Genomic DNA, 26,545 nt, shown 5'->3' with positions numbered 1-26,545 from the left:
ACGCCCCACCTTTCTGCAGCTGAAACACTTCAACTTCTTTGCGTGTGGGCAGTCCAGCAGCATATGTCCTCTCTTCCCACAGCCAAAACACATGTTATTGACCAATCTACACTTCCACTCTTAAACCTCTCTTGGCTTCTGCTCCAGCTCCTTTTCCCATTATTTCCCACATTCACTTGCACAGTTTTCTTCCTCATTCTGCTCAGTCTCTTATATGTCCTTCCATTTACCACTTCAGACCCAGTGTACGTCTTTGGTTCGTCATCACCAACTCTCAGGTGTTCTAGCCACTCTAAAACATCCTCCTAATTTAAGCTCTTCCCCGACCAACGCTTCTGATCTTCTTTCTTCTCATTCAAAATTACCCTAATTTTCTCAAGGATGGTGGCCAAGAACTTCTTTAAGAAGTGTTTGATTTCCTCAATTCCTTCCTCTCCATACTTCCTTCTGGCCAAAGCTTTTATCCTGTGGGCATATAAGCCCACTTCTTCCCCAGCCTTCATTTCTGCCACCTCAAACCTATTGTCCTGTTAGTAGACCACACACCCTTTCATTCTTTTCACCTGGCCAATCACTCTTGCTTTGACTGACTCATAACCTGGCTCACCCTCACACATACTTCTATAAACACATCTTCAACCACCCATTCAGAAACTCTCCCAGCTGTTTTATCCACACAATTTCATTCTCCCCATATTTTTGTTTACAGTACTTCTCATACTTATTAAAAAAAAATTCATATATGTCTTTTATTTCCCCATGCAAAATGTCTCTATCCATGTCAAGAACACTGTTTTGGCTGTTTTGGCTACTTTCTCCTCTGTCTCACTCACCCCTTCACTACTACTACTACTTCCAGTCTTTCTATCATCCATTTTCTGAGTCTGAACTACCCCTCAAAATTCGGGAGTTCTTCTTTCCTCACACCTTTCCCCTTTCGTGTTGTCTTCTTCTTTCCCTTTCTTTTCTTACTTTTCTCTTCCTCGTTGCTTTCACTCACCTTACTTATACTGTCCTCATCCATGGTGGATACTTCTTTTCCTTTCTCAGGGATCCTTTTCCTTGTACCTTTTACCTCATTGTTCTCACTTCCCTTCTCAACACCTGGACTAGTCTTAATCATTTTGGCCATTTTCTTTGCCATCTCACACATTTTCTCATCCATTGCCTCTATCCTTCCCTGGTCTTCCTCTAACTTTTCCTGAATTCTGATCATTATGTACGTCAGCCTATCCCACCTCTCATTCCAATCTTGCTCCCCTTCACCTGATCCAACACCGTCCAAATGTGCTCCCTCTGCCATCTCCAACTATGTATCCCACTCTTACTTTACTATCAAAGAACCCACGTTGAGCACTAAATTATTATTTAGGGGCTTTTGATATTTGGGGAGAATTATGGGGACAGTTCTGGAGGTTATTTAGTGAAGCGCGACTTTTCCTTAACCTACTTTATATCCTTAATACTTCAGAACAGAATGGGAAATTCATTTTTCTTGTCACTATAATTCTTGAAAAACATATTCCTTAATATTACAGCATTCTGAGACCTTTAAGCAGAACTATACCTAACTAAAACTGACTTAACTTACTCTTACTACCTAAAGAACTATCAGGAGAACCTTAACTTAGTTAAAGAACCCTCAGCTCATATTTGAAGAGGAGTGATTCCCTGTACTCTGACACACTCATCACTGGAAGCAAAAAAAAAAGAGAAAAATTAATTAAGATCAACTTTCACATCAAACACTCACAAAAAAAAAAGCAGTACAGTTTCTAAAACACAAACCTCTTCTTACAAACCCAACTCAAGTCTACCACAACATGAGTGCCCAATAGTTTCCAAGCTCTTGTTAGTGACCGAGCTCCTGTTGACCTCCAAGCTCCTCAGAGCGCTGGAGAGCCCGTTGATGTCCAAGCCCCAGTATTTTCGGAGCACCCATTGGCACCCAATCACCCAGTTTCATCCGATTGTCCAGTGCCAGCTTTAGAGTGTTCAGCTTCATCTTTTACTTCTGTAACTCCAGCAATCCAGTGCCCAGCGCCGTCACCCATACAACTGACTCCACTCCAGACTCCTGCTGCTAGTTCTCAGGCACCCACAGCTGTCGATTCATCCTCAGGTTCTATTTAATGCAAGTTGGACAGCATTCTGGGCCTTCTCAAAATAATGTTGGCTCCTCAACTTCTATCCGATTTATCCATATGTCCAGTGTTGGAGATGAGGAAGAAGTACAGGCTGTCCCTGGTTATTGGGGGGGTTTCCGTTCCCAAGGGTGTGCCAATAAGCAAAAACCTCCATTAGCTGAAACTCTGCGATTTATTGGCGCCATAATGGTGCTAATGGAGCTGTTAGCCGGTTATTGGTGCCATAAGCACCATTATGGCAACTCTGTTAGGTATGTTATGGCGCGATAATAGGAACTCGGCCTGTTATGTCGCCATAAATCACCATTGCCTATAACAGAGTCCGCTGATAACCGGGGACTGCCTGTTAGCCCAAGAAACTGTTCTGTACAAAGTGTTTAAAGTCTTGAGCTTCCTGGACTGGTCTAAGGGTGCTCTTGCATGCAAGATTAAGGAGTGTGCCATTTTACTTGAGGATTGTGCCACAGATCCCAAGTGTTGGGCTCTCTGTATGCTATGGGAATTCTTAAGAAGAGAGTGCTTTGGTGCTTCTATACTTCTAAGGGGGTTACTTCCTCACAGAAATCAGCGCTTCTGTTTTCTCCCCTTGACCGACATCACCTGTTCCCACAGGCTCCGGTTCTTGGAATCGCATCAGACATCCAAAAGAAAAGCATTCAGGAAGTGTTGGCTCATTCCTCTAGACAGCCTAATGAGGTGACTGCTTTTAGTTTCAGGACAATCTCCCCTCTACGGAAGCAGTCCTTTTGTGGTAGCAGACAAAAGGCCTACTCTAAACCCCATGCTTGCCTGGCCATCTAGAATCTTCCTTTAGATCTTCCTCTCATAAGTGAGGACTCAGTCCTCCGTACTCCAGTAGGAGCCAGACTCTTTCTCTTTTGGGAGGGATGGAGAGATAAGGGAGCGGAGCCTTGGATTGTAAATGTCCTGAATGGGATTGTAAATGTCCTGAATGAGGGTGACAATATCCCTTTTAGGGAGAAACCTCCCTTAGTCAATACACCCATTATATTGACAGCTTACTCTGTAGGCTCAAAGATATTTTCAGCCCTCTCAAAAGTTTTGCCCCCCCCGCAGGAAAGGTGCGATAGAATTAGTAGAAGACGTGAATTCTGCATGGTTCTAAAACTGACTTTTTGTAGTCCCCAAATTATCAGGAGACTGGAGTCCCGTCCTGGAGGTCAGCGCCCTGAATTTCTTCATTCAAAAGATAAATTTCAAGAAGGAGTCAATCAAACTGTCCTGTCATCCATTCACCAGATTGGATAACATCCATAGATGCATATCTATAGAAGTACCTCAGGTTTTTGTTCAAGATTAGAGTACAAGCTGTCCCTGGTTATCGGTGGCGATTCTGTTCTGACAGTGTGATGATAAACAAAAATTGCCTCTAGCCAAAAATCAGCTATTTTAACTGGATCACCTGTAACTGAGGCTGCCAGTAATCGGCGACTGCCTGTATTCCAGTTTTGTGGTCTATGCTTGGACCTTTGATGGCACCTCAAGCCTTCAATAAAGTTCTTGCTCCCCTTGCAAATGGCTCCAACTCATGGGAATCAACATCTCCCTCCATCTAGATGCTTGGCTTCTTCGGGCTCAGTTATGAGAGAAGCATACGGAGGACCTTCGTAGGACACTTCTAGCCCAAGACCTGGGCTTGATGATCAGCATGCAGAAATCCCAGCTGACTTCTTCTTAGGAGATACCTCAGGAAGGACGAAGGCAGAGCTCCCAGGTTCAATGCCCAGAAGGATAGGGATACCCTCATCATGTATGACCATGCTGCTGGCTTCGTGCTGAAACCAGGTCTCATTTACAGGGCTGCAAACCCTTGGGCCCTCAAGAATAAGAACAAGCATGTGCTGCCTGTGTTTTGGATGCACAACTCCAAGGCCTGGATCACCAAAGTCCTTACATCTAAATGGTTCCATCAGAGTTTCATCCCTCAAGTTAAGGATTACCTCAACTCCTAGTGCATGGAGTTCAAGGTATTGTTGATAATGGATAATATTGCTGGTGGCCACCCTCTGGATCTTTATTATGAGGGAGTCCAGTTCGAGTTCCTCCCTGCCAACACCATCTCTCTCCTCCAGTCTATGGACTAGGGTGTGATCTTTGCCTTCAAGGCACTCTGCACAAAGAACTCCCTCAAGCACTGTGTGAATGAAATGGACACTGGCAGTGAATTTACACTGAAGAAATATTGGCTTAAATTCATGATTGCCATGTGTCTGATCATCATTGACTGATGTTGGAAGATATGAAGGAGAACCTAGACGATTGCTGGAAGAAGTTGTGGCCAGTGTGTGTTCACGATTACAAGGGCTTCTCTCTTGAAAAAATTCAACATTTGGCCATTGATAAGGCAGTGCAATTGGCGAGGATGCTTGGTGGAGAAGGCTTTGATGACATTACTGAGGATTAAGTTGGCACCCTCATTGATACTCATTCTGACCCCCTGATGGACCAGGATTTGGAAGAGCTGACAAAGTTTGCTAACCAGGAAGAATACATGCCAGGTTCAGGGGATGAGGGGCCTGTCTTTGAATGTTTGTTCCTACTTAAGAGAATTATCAAGAACGTGCAGGAGTTGACTTCGGCATGGGATCCTTATATGAAATGCTCCATAAAGTTCACAAATGCTCTTAATGTGGCAATGGCGCCTTATAATAATGGCCTCGTCAGCATAAAGAAGCAGCAACATCATCAGTCACCATTCATCACTGGTGAGTACCCATATTCTTTATGATTTACCTAATCTTAAACTTCACATTACATATTTTGTATATTTTTTTAAGTGCATATTTAATACTTAATACATATACTAATGTCATCCCTAGCTATGTAAAAGAAAATGGTAAGGCTTGATTACTGTATGAAAGGAAATATGCATGCCTGAATATTTATAGGGATAACTTGATTAGTTTTTGCCTTGGAAAAAGTAAAGTAACTGTTGTAGGAGTGTTCATTCGTAGCTGTAACCTATATATTTTTAAAGGTACAATAATGTTGAAATGATATAATGTGTTATAGGATTACAGTGGTCCCCCCGTATTTGTGGGGGATGCGTACCAGACCCCCCGTAAATAGTTAGAACCTTCAAATAGTTTGAACCCCTATAAAGATGCTTAAAACCTCCTATTTTGTTAGTCAAAACTCAAGAAAAACCCACTAAAAATTTTTATACCTTGTTTTTTAAATAGTTTTATCACAAAAAGTGCATTTTATGATAAAATTGATAAAAAAAACAGGAATTTGTGTCTATTTTTCATAAAAAAATACTGCTAATAGGCGAATTTTCCGCAAATATGGTGAGGAAATGTTCCAGAGAGAAATCCACGAATGTGTGAGTCCGCGAATCACAGGTGATTGTGGTCCCTAGCCCCTTTGAATACCAGGGGTTGACTGTATTGGGTCTGTGTGAAAATGACTACTATACCCTGTATATGTTTAGTATACTGTTGTAATAATAGGTGTTCTTTACTTTCCTTTCAGCTGATTCCTATGTCTATGGATGAAGTCCCTGAATTAACCATTCCTGATAACATTGATGTTACAAAAGTTGCTCGCATATATGAGCGTCCAGTCTATACGACTGATAATTCCCTTGTATTTATTGAGGAGTTGGTTTTAGAGACAGAGCGAGGTCAAGGAAGAATATACCACACAAAGTAAGTACTAGTATTTCATTGATTGCATTGATTATTGATTTTATTATATTCCATTAGTTAGGACTGAGGCAAATTTTAAAGAATACTACTGTAGTAATTGAAAGATAACTGGGCAGACCTTGAAAGTGTAGCTTTCTGCAAATAGGGTGTTCATGCAGAGACACACCCTTTGAATAACTTGACAATCTCAACCAGATTATGTTTCTGTGTAGGAGTGCTGCTTGGTCCACAATATGCTCTTTTTATTTAACTGATTATTAGGTGATAAGTTAGAATTGTTTTTATGGTTTGGTTTTATATATTACAAATATCTTTTCTTTTGTCTTCATTATAGTATGTGTACTTTGTTACACAGCCCTCTAAGTTTTACACTCAGGACTTTGTTTTTGCAAATATTAAGACAAATATCTTGTAATTTAAAATTTATTATATATATCTCAGAAATAACTTAAACTCAAAAGGGAAATTAAATTATTCAAACCATGGCCATTGCTTGAAACCTTGCTGGGACAGGAGCACTTACTAACTAACTATATAATTTACTGTGGATGTAAGGTTACAAAATATTTATGACTCCTGTATAAATTACAAGAGCTTATCTTGTGCTGTCATTCATTTTTCAGTGAATGTTATGTTCACAGTCCCATTCCCCAAAGAAACTGTAATTTAGACCCTGCCTTACGCTAATCTAAGAGTGCAGAGTATACTTCTACAAATGCTAATGTTGTTCAAAAGCACTCAGTTTCTACAGTAAAATTGAAGGTTTTAAAAAAATATTGTAATTCTAGTTAATTACCTTACATGGGATGCTAAACTTACTGATTTTTTTTGAGATGTGTTCTGAATAACATTGTATAATGTAAATCTAACTTGATATATTTCCTTAAAAAAACATAAGGGTATAGAAAATATTTACTTCACAGAACTACTTAAATTCACAAAACACAGGCATTTTTAAGGTTGAAATTTATTTTTAGTTCAAGTTAAACTTGTACATCTTTAAGACAATTAAAGGTCAATTTATCAAGTAAAGAAAATATTATGATAAAGTTGTAGAAAATTGTATGGTATTTAATAAAGGGAAAAAGAATTAATTTTGCTCAGCAAATGAGTTGATGGGTGGTATGGTTGTGGGATGATTGACAGATTTGCTTAGCAGTGTAAATTTTCATGAAAATTCTAATTTATTCTTATTTTTTTTTTCTGGGCTCAAAGCTCGTGTCGCTGCGCGAAATACCTTTAATCTATTATTTCTAGGGTAAATGTACTAACACATACCAGAGAATAAATAAATAAAGAAAAAGGTCAGTACAACTGACTCGCTCACCCTCCAAGAGGTGTCGGTATGAACACTATGGCGAGTGAGACCACTACCACGAGCCGCTTGCCAATAGAAATCTCCCACTACAAAATCCCCACAAGAGGGGAGCCGACCCACAAGAGTGGGCAGCAACTACTACTACTCCATCCCATGCTGCCGACTGCTGCGCCTCTGGTGGCCATCCTTTTCAGTTAGCGCACACTGTATACACGTGCCCTTTTTTGCTCTGTGTTTTTGTGCCCTTATTTTTGGATTTACTCATCATGGAGCGTGCAGCCATCGCAGCAGCTAAGTTAAGTACTCAATGTTTATTGCTATTTGGTTTTTTTCCGTCCTTGAGTCAGTATTTGCCGTTTTTTAGGTATAAATACGAACTCTAGGTCGGAAGCATGGCAGCATGGTTCTGCCTCGTGGCGGGTTTCGTTCTTGGTCTTCCATACCCAGAACCTTCCCTTACTTTAGTACGCTCTATTTTTAGTCATCCTATTTGTTTTAGGGTACAGTCTACGCGGTTTATGTCATGCATGCATGTCTTTTTACCTTACGTAGGCTTCTTTCTATCCAGACCCTAGCCACGGCTCTTAGTATCGGCCCCGCTAGCTTTGAGTGGTAGACTTTCTTTCGGGTTAGTCGTACACTCCTGGATTTTTTCTCCTACTATTTTGTTTTCTTTCTTTCAATGTTTTATTTAATTATTATTGTTTTTGTTAGTGTAGCGTCTGGCTTCATCTAGCCTAGGTTATGGCCCATAGGGCCCATGCGCTAACGCTCTTCAGTTCGGTCGCTTCCTTATAGCTTCTCTCTGATCAGCCGGATGTGTATTCTAGGCCTTATCGTTTCATTGTTTTGTTGTTACCGCCGTGGTCACTACGTGATCACGGAGCAGCCAGACGCCTGTCCAGTCATCTTCCCTCCTCCCGCTCTTCCATAGGCCGGGGGGAGGGTTGGTCTGCCCACGCTCGCTCCGCATACCCGAGCCTGCCTCCCTCTCCCCCCAGGCGGAGGGAGTAGAGGGACGGGACAGACCCAGACTGGACTCGACCTCTCCAGCTTCTCGGTCCGGCCGGATGGCTAGGGGGGGGGGGACTGGCCTTTCCCCCCTCCTCGCTCTCGCTTCTACGTCGCTCCGTTGCTAGCGTGAGTCTGTGTGCCCTCTCGCCCTTTCCCACCTTACTGGGGCTCCTTTTCTACCGGAGCTCCGGCATCCAAGTGGAAAGGTGCTAGTTCACCCCGCAGGGTGGACTGAGGCATACAGTTGGTCTCTACTACCCCTCCGTCGCGCTGAGGTCGCGACACGCTCCGCCACGCACTGGACTTAGTCCGGTACGTTCGATTTTATTAGGTTTAAGAATTAGTTATGTTAAACTAAGTAAGTTTATCTTAAGCTACCTTAAACCATCCCCCCTCCCTTGTCTGCCTCACCGGATCTCTCCGGGGTTATAGCCTATTCAGGCGGTAAGGGAGGGGTTATGCCCAAATTTTTTCCGAGCTCCGGCATGCAGCGGAGTTTCTTCTGTCCTTTAGCCTGTAAGTGATAGCCTTTAAGATGCTCATGTGTCTTTTCACTTACAGACCACCAACTGTGAGCATCCGGGATGCACCGCCACGCTTCAAGACCCCTGTGGACATGAAGTTTGCCGGTCCCATGCTCCATGCGCGACTCCGCACGGGGACCTCCAAGTCTGGTATCACGAGACATGCACCATCTGTTATGATCTGGTGAGCCAGCTCTTAGACGGGGTAGTATTTCCAACTCCGTTAGCCAGTCCCTACTTCGTTATAGTTCTTAAGTTTTAAAAAATTCTAATCTTTCTTAAACTTAAGATAAAAATACAGGGATTTCGCATCCCCTATAATTTAAGTTAAGCTTTTAATTTAGTTTTAGTTTTAAGTTTTAATCTTAAAAACTAATAAATATACCCTCTTCTTCCAGGCTCCTGCTGTGAAGGACACCGCACTGGCAACCCTGCGGGCCTGGTCGGCGGTTTTGGGAAGAACGCCGCCAAGGGTATGCCCATACATTCTCGAGAAGAGGTTGGCGGTCCTGATCTTCCCCGGAGGCAAGTCCACGGGCTACGTCGACCCAGCAGAGGCGGCCCCGACTATTGCGTTCATCCAACAACAGCTCGCTGCCTCGTTGACGGATCCAGGCCAGGACATCTCCTCGGAAGTCGCGACGTTAGATCTAAACATTGAACCCATGGTAGGTGTAGACGACCTGTTGGTCGAGGTGAGTAACGTTGGACGCCCCAAGGGATGCCCTTGGGTGCCACTGGATCTTCTACCCCTGCAAACTCTCCATCCTTCCAAGGCTTTACAGGTACAGAACTTTATACTTCTCCTGATGCTTCCGTTAGACCTAAGGTCAAAGGACAAGCAGTAAAAACCTTGACTAAGACGTCGTCGTCGTCTAAAAAGACGGCGTCGGCGTCATCATCATCTCGTAAGTCTCCGGCTAAAAACCCCGGAGCAGAGAGGTCTAAAGCTTCCGGGTCCGGCTCCAAATCCTCTAGGAGTAGATCCTCCAGGGAGAGATCACACACTCCAGCGGAGTCAACCGTTCCACTACCTTTGGTTCCGGTTCAGAGCCACCCGTCCACCTCCGCAGCAGCTCCGGCTTTGGATCCCAACGCTGGCCTGTTGCAACAAGTGGGCGATCTGGTGGGGTCTCTAAAAACCAGTATGGAACAGATGTTCTCCCCCCGGTTGTCTGATAGGATCAGCTCCCAGGACAACATTATCGCCGGACTGAGCCAAGCTCCGCTAGCTTCTCCCCCACCCTTCAGCACAGGGGGAGCGCAATTGCCTCCGTATGACTCTCTACCTCCTCGTTCGTATGAACAATCCTTGGAGAGTAGCGTCATACGCCCCCTCCAGGACGGGCTTATTTCTATCCCGGAATGTGGAACTCGGAGGATTGAAGACTTCGAGTTCTACCCGGAAGACTTCAGCCTCGAGGTTCATCGGCTACGCCAGGCTCACCGCCTCTGCCATGACTCGAGACGATAAGGTACCTAACGAAACAGTCCTCTATTCACGAGACCAGGCTCAAAGAGAATGGCTCAGGTGTTTAGAGGACATGGACTGTTCGAACACGAAAATACAGCCGTTTAAGAGTCCTTTCACAATCTTTACAATGGAAGAGAGTACCCCGCTCCTTTCTTGACAAAGATTGCTACGGTTACCATTCCAGCAGCCCAGAAGGGGGAGGGGGATTCGTTGCCTCAGCTGAAAGAAGCGACCCTACGTCTCCTTTACTTCCCTCACCGGTGAGTTGTGGGAAGATCTACCCAACCACTTTTTCTGCGGGCAAACTCAAACCAGACTGTGCTATGGAGCAGTTTGGTGAGAAGCTGCCTAGACTTCCAGATAGCCTCATTCAGCAGAATTTGATGCCAAGTCTAGGTTGGCCAGGTCTATCATACCATGGCCATGACCGAGGTGGCTACCATTTCCTATGGTTCTGAGCCACTTTTTAAGCTGATCACCAAGTCACTGACTCAAACGGTGCAGTCTGATATGTTCGAGTTCGCCACGGCTAGAACAAACTGTAGGAAACATATCCTCCAAGAAGCAACGATTCGGCATGAACCGAATAAGTTGCTTGCATCGAACATCTGGGGAGCAGACCTCTTCCCAGATGCGATGGTGAGGAGGTCCAGGCAGAGGCTACAAGGCTTAACCAAAGCCTTAAAGATCGTTGGGTCTTACGCCAAGAGACGCCAAGATCAAGTTGTCAGAGGTAAGGCTCAGAAGAAACCCAGACGTTTCCAGCCTTACCAAAAGAAACAGCCACACTTTACCCAGCATGTTCCAGCTGTCCCGTTGGTGCAAGCAAGCCCAACCTTCTACCTCAAGGCTCAATCGCAGCCTATCTATGTCATTTCCCCCAGCCTCAACCCTCCACCTCTTACGCTCTCTCCCCAGCCTTCAATCAAGTCTTCGAGGGCCAGGCTTCCCAGAAGTATGACCGCTCGGGTAAGGGAGGCAGAGGTAAGCGATCCTTTCGTCAGAGAGGATCGGGAGGGTCCTTTAATAGAGGAAAGCATTTCAGGGGAGGCCGCGGAGGCTTCCAACACCAATGAGGACTTTCAGGTAGGAGGGAGCTGTTTCACTTCCGCCACCGGTGGAATTTCAGCAAGTGGGCGCGAAAGCATTGTGTCAAAAGGCCTGGGTTGGAGTTGGGTAGCGAACCCGCCCCATCCAGACCTTTCCGCCAACTTCCATCCAAAGAATTGACGGAGTATGCGGAGGACCTCCTTCAGAAAGGAGCTATAGCGAGAGTCAACAGATTAAAGTTTCAAGGGCGCTTGTTCAGCGTTCCAAAGAAAGGCTCACAAAAAAGAAGGGTAATCTTAGACTTGTCCCGCTTAAACTTAGCCATTCGCTGCGACAAGTTCAAGATGCTCACGATCTCGCAGGTACGGACCTTACTTCCCCGAGGGGCCGTCACCACCTCTATCGATCTTACAGACGCTTACTATCATATCCCTATTGCAAGGCACTTCCGTCCTGTATCTGGGCTTCAAGATAGGAGATCAGGCATTCTCCTTCAAGTAGTTCCTTTCGGGCTCAACGTAGCACCCAGGGTGTTCACGAAGTTGGCGGAAGTGGTAGTTTCAACAACTAAGATCGCAAGGGGTTTATGGTAGTAGCGTATCTCGACGATTGGTTAATCTGGGCTCCAACAGTCGAGGAATGCCACAAAGCAACACTGAAAGTGATTCAGTTCCTGGAATATCTAGGCTTCAAGATAAACAGGACCAAGTCAGACTCACTCCAGAGTCAAACTTTCAGTGGCTGGGCATTCAATGGAATCTATCCTCCCCCATACTCTGTCGATTCCATCAGCCAAGAGGAAAGAAATAGCGAAGTCAGTAAAGCAATTTCTGAGTCACAAACTTGCGTCAAGAAGAACCCAGGAAAGGATCCTGGGTTCACTCCAGTTTGCATCAGTGACAAACATCTTGATGAAAGCCAAACTGAGACCTAACCAGAATCTGGCGCTCACGAGCAAATGTCAGGTCCAGTGACAAATTATCCTCAGTCCCTCAGATTCTACGGAATCGACTACGCCCGTGGGCAAAAGTCAAGAACTTATCGATATCAGTGCCCCTTCAGTTTCTCCTCGGGGATACCATCCACACAGACGCTTCGTTAAGCGGTTGGGGAGGATATTCTCAGTTCAAGAAAGTTCAGGGGAACTTGGTCACCTCAGTTCCGTCAGTTCCACATAAACGTACTGGAAGCAATGGCAGTGTTCTTGACTCTAAAAAGGTTACGTCCGCCGAAGTACTCCCACATAAAGCTAGTCTTAGACAGCGCAGTGGTAGTCCATTGTATAACAAGGGGAGGCTCCAAAGCACGTCATCTAAATCATGTCATGGTAGCCATCTTCTCCCTGCGGACAAGTTCAGTTGGCACCTCTCCTCCACCCATAGCTGGAGTGAGAAACGTCATAGCAGATGCTCTATCCGATCAGTACCTCTAGAGTCGGAATGGTCACTGGACAGCAGTTCGTTTCCAATGGATTCTTCAAGAGAGTTCCAGGCCTACAAGTGGATCTCTTCGCATCCCAAGCGAACCACAAACTCCCATGTTATGTGGCCCCCAACCTGGACCCTCTGGCCTATGCCACGGACGCCCTGGCCCTAGACTGGAACAACTGGGAGAGATTTATGTCTTCCCTCCAGTGAATCTTCTCATGAAGGTACTGAACAAACTCAGGACATTCAGGGTCAAGTGGCTCTAGTAGCCCCAGACTGGCCGAAGAGCAATTGGTACCCTCTAATTCTGGAACTGGGTCTTCGCCCTCTTCGAATTCCCAGTCCCAGGCTCTCCCAGTCAGTGCAAACGAAGACTGTGTTCGCTTCCTCAGGAATTCTCAAAACCCTAACTTTATGGATTTCATGAAGTTTGCAGCGAAAAGAGATGCGAATATTGACCCTCAAAATATTCTCTTCTTGGAATCTGATAAAAGGGATTCAACTTTGAGACAGTATGACGCTTGGCTGTCAAAAAGTTAGCAACCTTCCTGAGAGAATCAGATATTAGAATCATGACAATCATTCAGCTATATCCTTTTTCAGATCTTTATTTGAAAAAGGCTTAGCAGCTAGCACCATTAGCGACAAACAAGTCAGCCTTGAAAAAGATTTTTTCAATTTGGTTTCAACATAGACTTGACAGACTCCTACTTCTCGTCTATTCCCAAGGCTTGTGCTAGACTTAGACCTTCTGTAAGGCCTACGTCAGTATCATGGTTCTTAAATGATGTCTAAAGCTGGCTTCAGAAACTGATAATGACACAGGTTCATTTATAATGCTCTTAAGAAAAACTCTATTTTTATTAAGCTTGGCCTCCAGGAGCTAGGATTTCAGACTGTCGGCATTATCCAGAGATCCGGATCATATTCAATTTCTCCCCACAGGGGAAGTGCTATTTCTTTCTCCGGAACGTAGTTTTATAGCAAAGAATGAAGATCCTTTGATGAGGTGGGAACCATGGAAGGTTGTACCCCTTCCACAGTATATCCTCTTTGCCCAGTATCGACCTTACGAGCCTTTCTGTCCAGACCTCCTCATCCTCATCGGGTCCTCTCTTTAAGAGAGAAAAAGGTGGTACTTTATCTATTAAATGCATCAGGCAGCAGATCCTGTACTTTATTAAGCAAGCCAATCCTGACTCTTTCCCAAAGCATGATGTCAGGGCAGTAGCCACCTCAATTAACTATTTCCAACATATGAATTTCGATGAGTTGAAAAAAATATACTGATGGAAATCGCCGACAGTATTTAAGCGTCATTACTTAAAGTCCTTGGAAGCTCTGAAATTTTCAGCAGTTGCGGCGGGTAACATAGTTTCCCCCGACTCTGCTTAATCTTTAGTAGAAGATCCAGTCCTCCTTTCTACCTATCTCACCCAACAGTTCGTCTATGCCTGTCATGTTCATCTACGTTTACCTTGGGTCTTAGCTGCTCTTATGGTGATATGGTGGGTGTCCCTTATTTTTTTTTGCTAGGGGCACTCACAATCGATTGTATGTATTGATCTCTTTGATGTGATCCCCTTATTTTTATGCTAGGGGATACATCTTATTTACAATGGTTACGGGTTTTGTATATTAAGTCCATATACATTCCCTTCATATATTATTATTATTGAAGTTTGTTCTGTTCAAGTTATTGTTATATTGCTTTTGAGTTCTTTTGTACATATCTATACACAGATACTGCTTTTACATATATTCCATGTAAGCCCTGTATATATGTAAAAATTAAGTTAATTTTAAGAAATATTATTAGCATTAAGTTTAATTTAAGTAATATTTCTAATTTTGTATCATTGTGTATATGTATATTTATTAGCAATTATATTCCCTTCTTTTTATGTTATCTTTTATTTGAGACCCCTTTTTTGTTTAGTTGAATTTTCTTTACAATCTTGTGCTATTTCTCTGGTACGATTTCGCGCAGCGACACGAGCTGAGCCCAGAAAAGGGATTTTGACGTAAGGAAAAATCTATTTCTGGGCTCAGCTCGTGTCGCTGCGCGAAATATCCTTTAATCTATTATTTCTAGGGTAAATGTACTAACACATACCAGATAATAAATAAACAAAGAAAAAGGTCAGTACAACTGACTCGCTCACCCTCCAAGAGGGTGTCGGTATGAACACTATGGCGAGTGAGACCACTACCACGAGCCGCTTGCCAATAGAAATCTCCCACTACAAAATCCCACAAGAGGGGCCGACCCACAGAGTGGGCAGCAACTACTACTACTCCATCCCATGCTGCCGACTGCTGCGCCTCTGGTGGTCATCCTTTTCAGTTAGCGCACACTGTATACACGTGCCCTTTTTTGCTCTGTGTTTTTTGTGCCCTTATTTTTGGATTTACTCATCATGGAGCGTGCAGCCATCGCAGCAGCTAAGTTAAGTACTCAATGTTTATTGCTATTTGGTTTTTTTCCGTCCTTGAGTCAGTATTTGCCGTTTTTTAGGTATAAATACGAACTCTAGGTCGGAAGCATGGCAGCATGGTTCTGCCTCGTGGCGGGTTCGTTCTTGGTCTTCCATACCCAGAACCTTCCCTTACTTTAGTACGCTCTATTTTTTTAGTCATCCTATTTGTTTTAGGGTACAGTCTACGCGGTTTATGTCATGCATGCATGTCTTTTTACCTTACGTAGGCTTCTTCTATCCAGACCCTAGCCACGGCTCTTAGTACCGGCCCCGGCGGCTAGCTTTGAGTGGTAGACTTTCTTTCGGGTTTAGTCGTACACTCCTGGATTTTTTCTCCTACTATTTTGTTTTCTTTCTTTCAATGTTTATTTAATTTATTATGTTTTTGTTAGTGTAGGCGTCTGGCTTCATCTAGCCTAGGTTATGGCCCATAGGGCCCATGCGCTACCGCTCTTCAGTTCGGTCTCGCTTCTTATAGCTTCTCTCTGATCAGCCGGTTGTGTATTCTAGGCCTTATCTGTTTCATTGTTTTGTTGTTACCCCGACCCCGTGGTCACTACGTATCACAGAGCAGCCAGACGCCTGTCCAGTCATCTTCCCTCCTCCCCCGCTCTTCCATAGGGCCGGGGGGAGGGTTGGTCTGCCACGCTCGCTCCGCATACCCGAGCCTGCCTCCCTCTCCCCCAAGGCGGAGGGAGTAGAGGGACGGGACAGACCCCAGACTGGACTCGACCTCTCCAGCTTTCTCGGTCCGGCGGATGGCTAGGGGGGGGGGTGGGGGGGGACTGGCCTTTCCCCCCTCCGTCGCTTCTCCGTCGCTCCGTTGCTAGCGCGAGTCTGTGTGCCCTCTCGCCCTTTCCCACCTTACTGGGCTCCTTTTCTACCGGAGCTCCGGCATCCAAGTGGAAAGGTGCTAGTTCACCCGCAGGGTGGACTGAGGCTACAGTTGGTCTCTACTACCCCTCCGTCGCGCTGAAGTCGCGACACGCTCCGCCACGCACTGGACTTAGTCCTGTACGTTCGATTATTTTCATAGGTTTTAAGAATTAGTTATGTTAAACTAAGTAAGTTTATCTTAAGGCTACCTTAAACCATCCCCCCCCTCCCCTTGTATGCCTCACCGGATCTCTCCGGGGTTATAGCCTATTTCAGGCGGTAAGGGAGGGGTTTATGCCCAAATTTTTTCCGAGCTCGCATGCAGCGGAGTTTCTTCTGCCTTTAGCCGTAGTGATAGCCTTTAGATGCTCATGTGTCTTTTCATTACACCCACCAACTGTGAGCATCCAGGGGAGGTGCGCCGCCCACGCTTGCAAGACCCCTGTGGAAATGAAGTTTGCCGGTCCCATGCTCCATGCGCGACTCCGCACGGGACCTCCAAGTCTGGTATCACGAGACATGCACCATCTGTTATGATCTGGTGAGCCAGCTCTTAGACGGGGTGAAGTATTTCCAACTCCGTTAGCCAGTCCCTACTTTGTTATAGTTCTTAAGTTTAAAAATTCTAATCTTTCTTAACTTAAGATAAAAATACAGGGGATTTCGCATCCCCTATAATTTTAAGTTAAGCTTTTAATTTAGTTTTAGTTTTAAGTTTAATCTTCAAAAAACTAATAAATACCCTCTCTTCCGGCTCCGGCTGTGAAGGACACCGCACTGGCAACCCTGCGGCCTGGGTCGGCGGTTTTGGAAGAATGCCGCCAAGGTATGCCTTACATTCTCGAGAAGAGGTTGGCGGTCCTGATCTTCCCCGGAGGCAAAGTCAACGTGGGCTACGTCGACCCATCAGAGGCTGCCCCGACTAGTGCGTTCATTCAACAACAGCTCGCTGCCCTCGTTGACGGATCCAGGCCAGGACATCTCTCGGAAGTCGCGACATTAGATCTTAATATTGAACCCATGGTAGGTGTAGACGGGACCTGTTGGTCGAGGTGAGTACGTTGGACGCCCAAGGGAATGCCCTTGGGTGCCACTGGATCTTCACCCCTGCAAACTCTCCATCCTTCCAAGGCTTTACAGGTACAGAACTTTATACTTTCTCCTGATGCTTCCGTTAGACCTAAGGTCAAAGGACAGCAGTAAAAACCTTGACTAAGACGTCGTCGTCGTCTAAAAAGCGGCGTCGGCGTCATCATCATCTCGTAAGTCTCCGGCTAAAACCCCGAGCAGAGATGTCTAAAGCTTCCGGGTCCCCGGCTCCAAATCCTCTAGAGTATATCCTCCAGGGAGAGATCACACACTCCAGCGGAGTCAACCGTTCCCTACCTTTGGTTCCGGTTCAGAGCCACCCGTCCCACCCTCCGCAGCAGCTCCGGCTTTGGATCCCAACGCTGGCCTGTTGCAACAGTGGGCGATCTGGTGGGGTCTCTAAAAACCAGTATGGAACAGATGTTTCTCCCGGTTGTCTGATAGGATCAGCTCCCAGGACAACTTATCGCGGACTGAGCCAAGCTCCGCTAGCTTCTCCTCCCGCCACCCTTCAGCACAGGGGGAGCGCATTGCCTCCGTATGACTCTCTACCTCCGTTCAGTATGACAATCCTTGGAGAGTAGCGTCATACGCCCCCCTTCCAGGACGGCTTATTTCTATCCCGGAATGTGGAACTCGGAGGATTGAAGACTTCAAGTTCTACCCCGGAAGGCCTTCAGGCCTCCGTTCATCGGCTACGCCAGGCTCACCCGCCTCTGCCATGACTCGAGACGATAAGGTACCGAAAGAGACAGTCCTCTATTCACGAGACCAGGGCTCAAAGAGAATGGCTCAGGTGTCTAGTACATGGACTGTTCGAACACGAAAATACAGCCATTTAAGATCCGTCATTTCACAATCTTTACAATGGAAGAGAGTACCCCCGCTCTTTCCCTTTCTTGACAAAGATTGCTACGTTTTACCATTCCAGCAGCCCAGAAGGGGGATTCGTTGCCTCAGCTGAAAGAAGCGGACCCTACGTCTCCTTTACTTCCCTCAGCCGGTGAGTTGGGGAAGATCTGCCCAACACTTTTTCTGCGGGGCCAAAACTCAAAAACAGGACTGTGCTATGGAGCAGTTTGGTGAGAAGCTGCCTAGATTTCCGGATAGCCTCATTCAGGCAGAATTTGTGCCAAAGTCTAGGTTTGGCCAGGTCTATCAATACCATGGCCATGACCGAGGTGGCTACCATTTCCTATGGTTCTGAGCACTTTTAAGCTGATCACCAAGTCACTGACTCAAACGGCGGTGCAGTCTGATATGTTCGAGTCGCCACGCTAGACAATCTGTAGGAAACATGCCTCCAAAGAAGCAACGATTCGGCATGAACCGAATAAGTTGCTTGCATCGAACATCTGGGAGCAGACCTCTTCCCAGATGCGATGGTGAAGGAGGTCCAGGCAGAGGCTACAAGGCTTAACCAACGCCTTAAAGATCGTTGGGGTCTTACGGCCAATAGACGCCAAGATCAAGTGGTCAGGTTAGGTAAGGCTCAGAAGAACCCAGACGTTTTCCAGCCTTACCAAAAGAAACAGCCACACTTTACCCAGCCGGTTTCCAGCTGTCCCCGTTGGTGGCAAGCAGCCCAACCTTCTACCTCCAAGGCTCAATCGCAGCCCTATCTGTCCATTTCCCCCCAGGCCTCAACCCTCCACCTCTTTACGCTCTCTCCCCACCTTCAATCAAGTCTTCGAGGGCCAGGCTTCCCAGAGTATGACCGCTCGGGTAAGGGAGGCAGAGGGGTAAGCGATCCTTCGTCAGAGAGGATCGGGAGGGTCCTTTAATAGAGGAAAGCATTTCAGGGGAGGCCGCGGAGGCTACACACCAATGAGGACTTTTTCAGGTAGGAGGGAGGCTGTTTTCACTTCCGCCACGGTGGAATTTCAGCAAGTGGGGCGCAAAGCATTGTGTCAAAAGGCCCTGGGTTGGAGTTTGGGTAGCGAAACCCGCCCCCATCCAGACCCTTTTCCGCCAACTTCCACCAAAGAATTGACGGAGTAATGCGGAGGACCTCCTTCAAAAGGACTATAGCGAGTCAACAGGTTAAAAAGTTTCAAGGGCGCTTGTTCAGCGTTCCAAAGAAAGGCTCACAAAAAAGAAGGGTAATCTTAGACTTGTCCCGCTTAAACTTAGCCATTTCGCTGGCGACAAGTTTCAAGATGCTCACGATCTCGCAGGTACGGGACCTTACTTCCCCGTGGGGCCGTCACCACCTCTATCGATCTTACAGACGCTTACTATCATATCCCTATTGCAAGGCACTTCCGTCCGTACTGGGCTCAAGATAGGAGATCAGGCATTCTCCTTCAGGTAGTTCCTTTTCGGGCTCAACGTAGCACCAGGTGTTCACGAAGTTGGCGGAAGTGGTAGTTCAACAAAACTAAGCTCGCAAGGGGTTATGGTAGTATGTATCTCGACGATTTGGTTAATCTGGGCTCCAACGTCGAGGAATGCACAAAGCAACACTGAAAGTGATTCATTCCTGGAATATCTAGGCTTCAAGATAAACAGGGACCAGTCAAGACTCACTCCAGAGGTCAAACTTTCAGTGGCTGGGCATTCAATGGAATCTATCCTCCCATACTCTGTCGATTCCATCAGCCAAGAGGAAAAGAAATAGCGAAGTCAGTAAAGCAATTTCTGAGTCACAAACTTGCGTTCAAGAAGAACCCAGGAAAGGATCCTGGGTTCACTCCAGTTTGCATCAGTGACAAACATCTTGATGAAAGCCAAACTGAAAGACTAACCAGAATCTGGCGCTCACGAGCAAATGTCAGGTCCCAGGGACAAATTACCTCAGTCCCTCGATTCTACGGAATCGACTACGCCCGTGGGCAAAAAGTCAAGAACTTATCAATATCAAGTGCCCCTTCAGTTTCCCCTCCTCCGGATTACCATCCACACAGACGCTTCGTTAAGCGTTTGGGAGATATTCTCAGTTCAAGAAAGTTCAGGGAACTTGGTCCACCTCAGTTCCGTCAGTTCCACATAAACGTACTGGAAGCAATGGCAGTGTCTTGACTCTAAAAAGGTTACGTCCGCCGAAGTACTCCCACATAAAGCTAGTCTTAGACAGCGCAGTGGTAGTCCATTGTATAAACAGGGGAGGCTCCAAAGCACGTCATCTAAATCATGTCATGGTAGCCATCTCTCCCTGGCGGACAAAGTTCAGTTGCACCTCTCCTCCACCCATATAGCGGTTGGAGTGACGTCATAGCAGATTGCTCTATCCCGATCAGTACCTCTAGAGTCGGTAATGGTCACTGGACAGCAGTTCGTTTCCATGGATTCTTCAGAGAGTTCCAGGCCTACAAGTGGATCTCTTCGCATCCCAAGCGAACCACAACTCCCATGTTATGTGGCCCCCAACCTGGACCCTCTGGCCTATTGGCCACGGACGCCCTGGCCCTAGACTGGAACAACTGGGAGAAGATTTTATGTCTTCCCTCCAGTGAATCTTCTCATGAAGGTACTGAACAAACTCAGGACATTCAAGGGTCAAGTGGCTCTAGTAGCCCCAGACTGGCCGAAGAGCAATTGGTACCCTCTAATTTCTGGAATTGGGTCTTCGTCCTCTTCGAATTCCCAGTCCCAGGCTCTCCCAGTCAGTGCAAACGAAGACTGTGTTTCGCCTTCCTCAGGGAATTCTCAAACCCTAACTTTATGGATTCATGAAGTTTGCAGCGAAAAGAGATACGAATATTGACCCTCAAATATTCTCTTCTTGGAATCTGATAAAAGGGATTCAACTTTGAGACAGTATGACGCGGCTTGTCAAAAAGTTAGCAACCTCCTGAGAGAATCAGATATTAGAATCATGACAATCAATTCAGCTATATCCTTTTTCAGATCTTTATTTGAAAAAGGCTTAGCAGCTAGCACCATTACGACAAACAAGTCAGCCTTGAAAAAGATTTTTTCATTTGGGTTTCAACTAGACTTGACAGACTCCTACTTCTCGTCTATTCCCAAGCTTGTGCTAGACTTAGACCTTCTGTAAGGCCCTACGTCATATCATGGTTCTTAAATGATGTTCTAAAGCTGGCTTCAGAAACTGATAATGACACATGTTCATTTATAATGCTCTTAAGAAAAAACTCTATTTTTATTAAGCTTGGCCTCAGGAGCTAGAATTTCAGAACTGTCGGCTTATCCAGAGATCCGGATCATATTCATTTCTCCCCACAGGGGAAGTGCTACTTTCTCCGGAACGTAGTTTTATAGCAAAGAATGAAGATCCTTTGATGAGGTGGAACCATGGAAGGTTGTACCCCTTTCCACAAGATATATCTCTTTGCCCAGTATCGACCTTACGAGCCTTTCTGTCCAGAACCTCCTCATCCTCATCGGGTCCTCTCTTTTAAGAGAGATAAAAAGGTGGTACTTTATCTATTAAAGGCATCAGGCAGCAAGGATCCTGTACTTTATTAAGCAGCCAATCCTGACTCTTTCCAAAAAGCACATGATGTCAGGGCAGTAGCCACCTCAATAAACTATTTCCAACATATGAATTTCGTGAGTTGAAAAAATATACTGGATGGAAATCGCCGACAAGTGTTTAAGCGTCATTACTTTAAAGTCCTTTGAAGTTCTGAAATTTTCAGCAGTTGCGGCGGGTAACATAGTTTCGCCCCCCGACTCTGCTTAATCTTTAGTAGAAGATCCAGTCCTCCCTTTCTACCTGTCTCACCCAACATTTGTCTATGCCTGTCAGGTTCATCTAACGTTTACCTTGGGTCTTAGCTGCTCTTATGGTGATATGGTGGGTGGCCCTTATATTTTTTTTTTTTTTTTTGCTAGGGGCACTCACAATCGATTGTATGTATTGATTTCTTTGATGTGCTCCCCTTATTTTTTTTTATGCTAGGGGATACATCTTTTATTTACAATGGTTACGGGTTTTGTATATTAAGTCCATACAGGGGGGCCTCCCGAGTTACGACGTGATCCGTTTCTACGATGCATCGTAACACGAATTTCAGCGTAAGTCGGAACATTGAAAAATACCACATGATTTAATGTAAATACCTATCAATAACAACGAGAGAACAAATTCCTTACCTTTATTAGTTTGATTGCTTGCACACTGGAGAGGAAGCGCGGTGCTGGAGAGATGGGGGAGGTTAGTGAAGAGAAAAAGAACCTCCAGAAGTTGCTGGAGATGCTGAGCAGATGATTCTTGAGGTGGAGGCAGAACATACTAGTACTGGAGATGCTGAGGCAGGTGATTCTTGAGGTGAGGCAGAAACATACTAGTGAAGATGTTGGGGCGGTGAGTCCTTTAGGTGAGGCAGAACCTACAGAAAGGTGCTGGAGATACTGGGGGCAGGTGAGTCTGGGTTAGCAGAACATTCAGAAGGTGCTGGATTAGCAGAGGCAGCTGAGGTAGAGGGTACAGGATCTTCTGCAGGCCCTCTCTACCTTCTTAAAATACTGCTCCAGGTTAGTCTGAACAGAGAGCGCCCTCTTTTCATCCAAGATCTCCTTGTAAACACTGCATCAAATCCATGACGCCTCTGGAAACCCTAGTGAACCTGTCCAAGTTGGGATCCTGAGCCTCAAAAAGTTGACAACGCTTGCTGCAACTCTCAAAACCTCTTATCAAGTCCTGCTTGTGAAAGCCTTAGGCTCTGGGTGGTGCTTCTTCTTCTTCCTCTATTATCTGCTTTCTCTCGTTGTATCAGGTCCTCAGCAGATAACTCCTCGCCATGAGACTCCAGCAGCTCTGTAACATCATCAAAACCTCCATCTCCAAATTGATTTCCTTACTCAAGGCAACCAACGTTTTCTTGACAACTAGCTGAACTGTGTCCTCAAAACCCCTATGGAAATCATTCACAAATTGAGGACAAATTTTCCTCCAGACACCATTAATGTTTGTTTTCTTAACCTCCTCCAGAAATTAGCAATGTTCTTTACAGCATCAAGGATGTGTAGGATTTCCAAAAGTCCTTCAAGAGTCAAAGTTCCTTCTTGGTTTTCAGTTGCCTGTAAAGCATAGCAATTGTCCTTCGTAGGTAGTAGGCCTTGAACGAAGCAATCACTCCTTGGTCCATAGCTGTAAAAGGGCCGTGGTATTAGGTGGAAGGTAAACCACCTTGACATTAGGGTTGAAGTCTCCCAGTGGGCAGGGGTGTCCAGGGGCATTGTCCAGCACTAGCAAACACCTTAAAGGGGATACCTTGGAGGCGCAATACGCTCCACACTTGGAACAAAATGGTTTACGAAACCAGTCCTCAACACTGCAAGTGTCACCCATGCCTTCTTGTTGGGGGGGGGGACTTCCAAAATTACTGGTAGTTGACCCTTCCAAATGCCCTTGAGTGCCCTTGATTTTCAGCCTGATACACCAACAGGGCTTCAGTTTTGAAGTCGCCAGCAGCATTACCCCCAAGAAGTAAAGTTAGCCTCTCCTTGCTGGCTTTATGACCGGGTGCTGACTTCTCCTTGGCGATGTAAGTGCGGTTAGGGCATACGCTTCCAAAACAAAACCTGTCTCGTCTACGTTAAACACTTGCTGAGCAGAATAACCCCCCTCCTTAATTATCTCAGACAACGCTTTAGGAAATTCACTCGCTGCTTTCTCATCCCCACTAGCAGCTTCACCTTGCAATTTAAGGTTTATGGTAATTGGCCCGAGCCTTAATCGCATAACCAACCCCTACTAGCCACAACTCTTCACTTTCACTTCCCTCCCCCTTTTCTTTTTTCAACGCTTCAACAATCTTTTCGCCTTCTCCTGAATCAACCATAAGGCTGACTGGGATACGCCGTTGATTTTTGGTCTTCCAACCAAAGCAACCAATAACCTTTCCATTTCAATTATTAGACCACTACGCTGCTTAGTTATCACTGTCGCTTTTTCATAGGGAACAGATCCTTTCACATGTTTCAACCGATGCGCTCTTTATCTTTGATAATGGTAGCAACGGTCGAACGGCTAAGGCCAAGCGAGCGGCCAATGTTTGTTGGCGTTTCTCCCTTCTCGGATCGCTTTATAATGTCCACTTTAATTTCCATGGTGATGGCCTTTCTTTCTTCGATCACTACCATCAGAAGAGTCCGCCTTGCGCTTGGGAGCCATAACAAAGAGGCAAAAAGTTACAAAACGATACAACCCGAGGGAGAGAGAGGCAGTGTAACAACCAAAATGGTGTATGGACGAGGACTGAGCGTAGCGAACCGACGCCGTCCTCTCCCCCACAAAGCGTATTCTTCCGCCGTGCCGCCTGGAACTAGTTCGCGTTTTGTTTACGTTGCTTACGACGCTAAACCGCGTAGACGGAACGACGCAAAATATTATTTTTTATATTTTTTTATGGGGGCGCGTCGTAACCACGAAACATCGTAAGTCGAGACCAGCGTAACCCCGAGGACTTACTGTATACATTCCCTTCATATATTATTATTATTGAAGTTTTGTTTCTGTTCAAAGTTATTGTTATATTTGCTTTTTTGAGTTTTTTTGTACATATCTATACCCCAGATACTGCTTTTAACATATATTCCATGTAAGCCCTGTATATGTAAAAATTAAGTTAATTTTTAAGAAATTTATTAGCATTAAGTTTGTTTATTTAAGTAATATTTTCTAATTTTGTATCATTGTGTATATGTATATTTGTTTAGCAATTATATTCCTTCCTTTTATGTTATCTTTTATTTGAGACCCCTTTTTTGTTTAGTTGAATTTTCTTTACATCTTGTGCTATTTCTCTGGTACGATTTCGCGCAGCGACACGAGCTGAGCCCAGAAAAGGGATTTTGACGTAAGAAAAACTCTATTTCTGGGCGAATTGGCTCGTGTCGCAGCGAAAATCCCGCCCTACCCATCCCATCGCTCAAGATTGTCTGCTAAACTTCGGATGGCCACCAGGGAAGGGCGCAGCAGTCGGCAGCATGGGATGGAGTAGTAGTAGTTGCCTGCCCACCTCTGTGGGTCGGCTCCCCTCTTGTGGGGATTTTGTAGTGGGAGATTTCTATTGGCAAGCGGGCTCGTGGTAGTGGTCTCACTCCCGCCATAGTGTTCATACCGACACCCTCTTGGGAGGGTGAGCGAGTCATTTTGTACTGACCTTTTTCTTTGTTTATTTATTCTCTGGTATGTGTTAGTACATTTGTACCCTAGAAATAATAGATTAAAGGATATTTCGCTGGCGACACGAGCCAATCGCCCAGAAATAGATTTTTCCTTACGTCAAAATCCCTTTTCTGGGCGATTGGCTCGTGTCGCCAGCGAAATCCCGCCCTACCCCATCCCATCGCTCAGATTGTCTGCTAACTTCAGGATGGCCACCAGAGGCGCAGCAGTCGGCAGCATGGGATGGAGTAAGTAGTAGTTGCTGCCCTGCCCACTCTGTGGGTCGGCTCCCCTCTTGGGGGGATTTTGTAGTGGGAGATTTCATCTTTGCAAGCGCTCGTGGTAGTGGTCTCACTCGCCATATGTTCATACCGACACCCTCTTGGAGGGTGAGCGAGTCAGTTGTACTGACCTTTTTCTTTATTTATTTATTCTCTGTATGTGTTTTAGAAAACATTTACCCTAGAAATAATAGATTAAAGGATATTTCGCTGGCGACACGAGCCAATCGCCCAGAAATAGATTTTTCCTTACGTCAATCCCTTTTTTTTATTTGGTATGTATTCATAACATACAGTGCACTGGTTGTCAGAGTTGGAACGTTAAAACCATGTTTAATATTAGAATAAAGAAAAGAGTAAAATAAAATTATATTAAATGAAACAGTAATGTGCTGCAGATGATTTTACCATGGGAGGAAAGGGTTAGAATGTTTTGAAACAAAAACATTTTTGTTGTTTATAATGGTATATTATATATATAACACTTGAAACTTTCAAAATGAGAAAATAATTCAGATTAAGAAGAAACAGAGCAGTAGAACATTTTTCTACTGTATTGTCACAAATAGCTTGGAACACAGTTTTGTTCATTAGTCATATATGCTAGAATTGCCCTGGTTGCTTATAGGTTTCTAAAAAGTGTGAGCAAAAGCTTTTAAGTGTAAAAGCAAGGGACATATATCAGGTAAGAATCCACGTTTTTCAGAGTAGAAAATTAGGTACACTTACAATCAAAGAAGGTAAGAATCTTTGCTGAAAAATCTTAAAAAACACGATAGGCTGTACTTGCAGGCCTTTACAAGTATAGAGAGCACATAATTAAAGGATTTTGACGAAGGAAAAATCTATTTCTGGGCGAGGGGTTCGTGTTGCCCTGTGAAATAATCCTTAAGTTTATTATTTCTAAGGTAAATGATCTAACACATACCAGAGAAAAACAAATTCAGGAAGATGTCAGTATAACTGACTTGCTCACCCTAATAAAAAGAGAGTGTCGGTATGGTAACTGGGGCGAGTGAGACCACTACCACAAACCTCTTGCCATTTAGAACTCTCCCACATCAAAATCCCCCTCCTGCGAGAGCCGATCCATAGGCGGAGACTGCAACTACTA

General features: G+C 45.2%; 1 protein-coding gene across 1 annotated transcript in view; it reads left to right on the top strand.

Moving 5' to 3' along the window:
* The window catches only part of LOC135196230 (transcription factor SPT20 homolog), a gene marked incomplete in the record, with an annotated part of 603,094 nt that overhangs the window by 224,994 nt on the left and 351,555 nt on the right, over positions 1-26,545 (top strand). The window contains 1 exon segment of the mRNA XM_064222878.1: positions 5,643-5,818. Coding sequence (XP_064078948.1) covers positions 5,643-5,818 — 176 coding nt within the window.

This window comes from Macrobrachium nipponense, chromosome 17 (assembly GCF_015104395.2).
Source record: "Macrobrachium nipponense isolate FS-2020 chromosome 17, ASM1510439v2, whole genome shotgun sequence".
Classification (NCBI taxonomy): Eukaryota; Metazoa; Arthropoda; class Malacostraca; order Decapoda; family Palaemonidae; genus Macrobrachium; species Macrobrachium nipponense.
The sequence above is the reverse complement of the archived record's forward strand: the minus strand, read 5'-3'. Positions and strand labels throughout refer to the sequence as shown.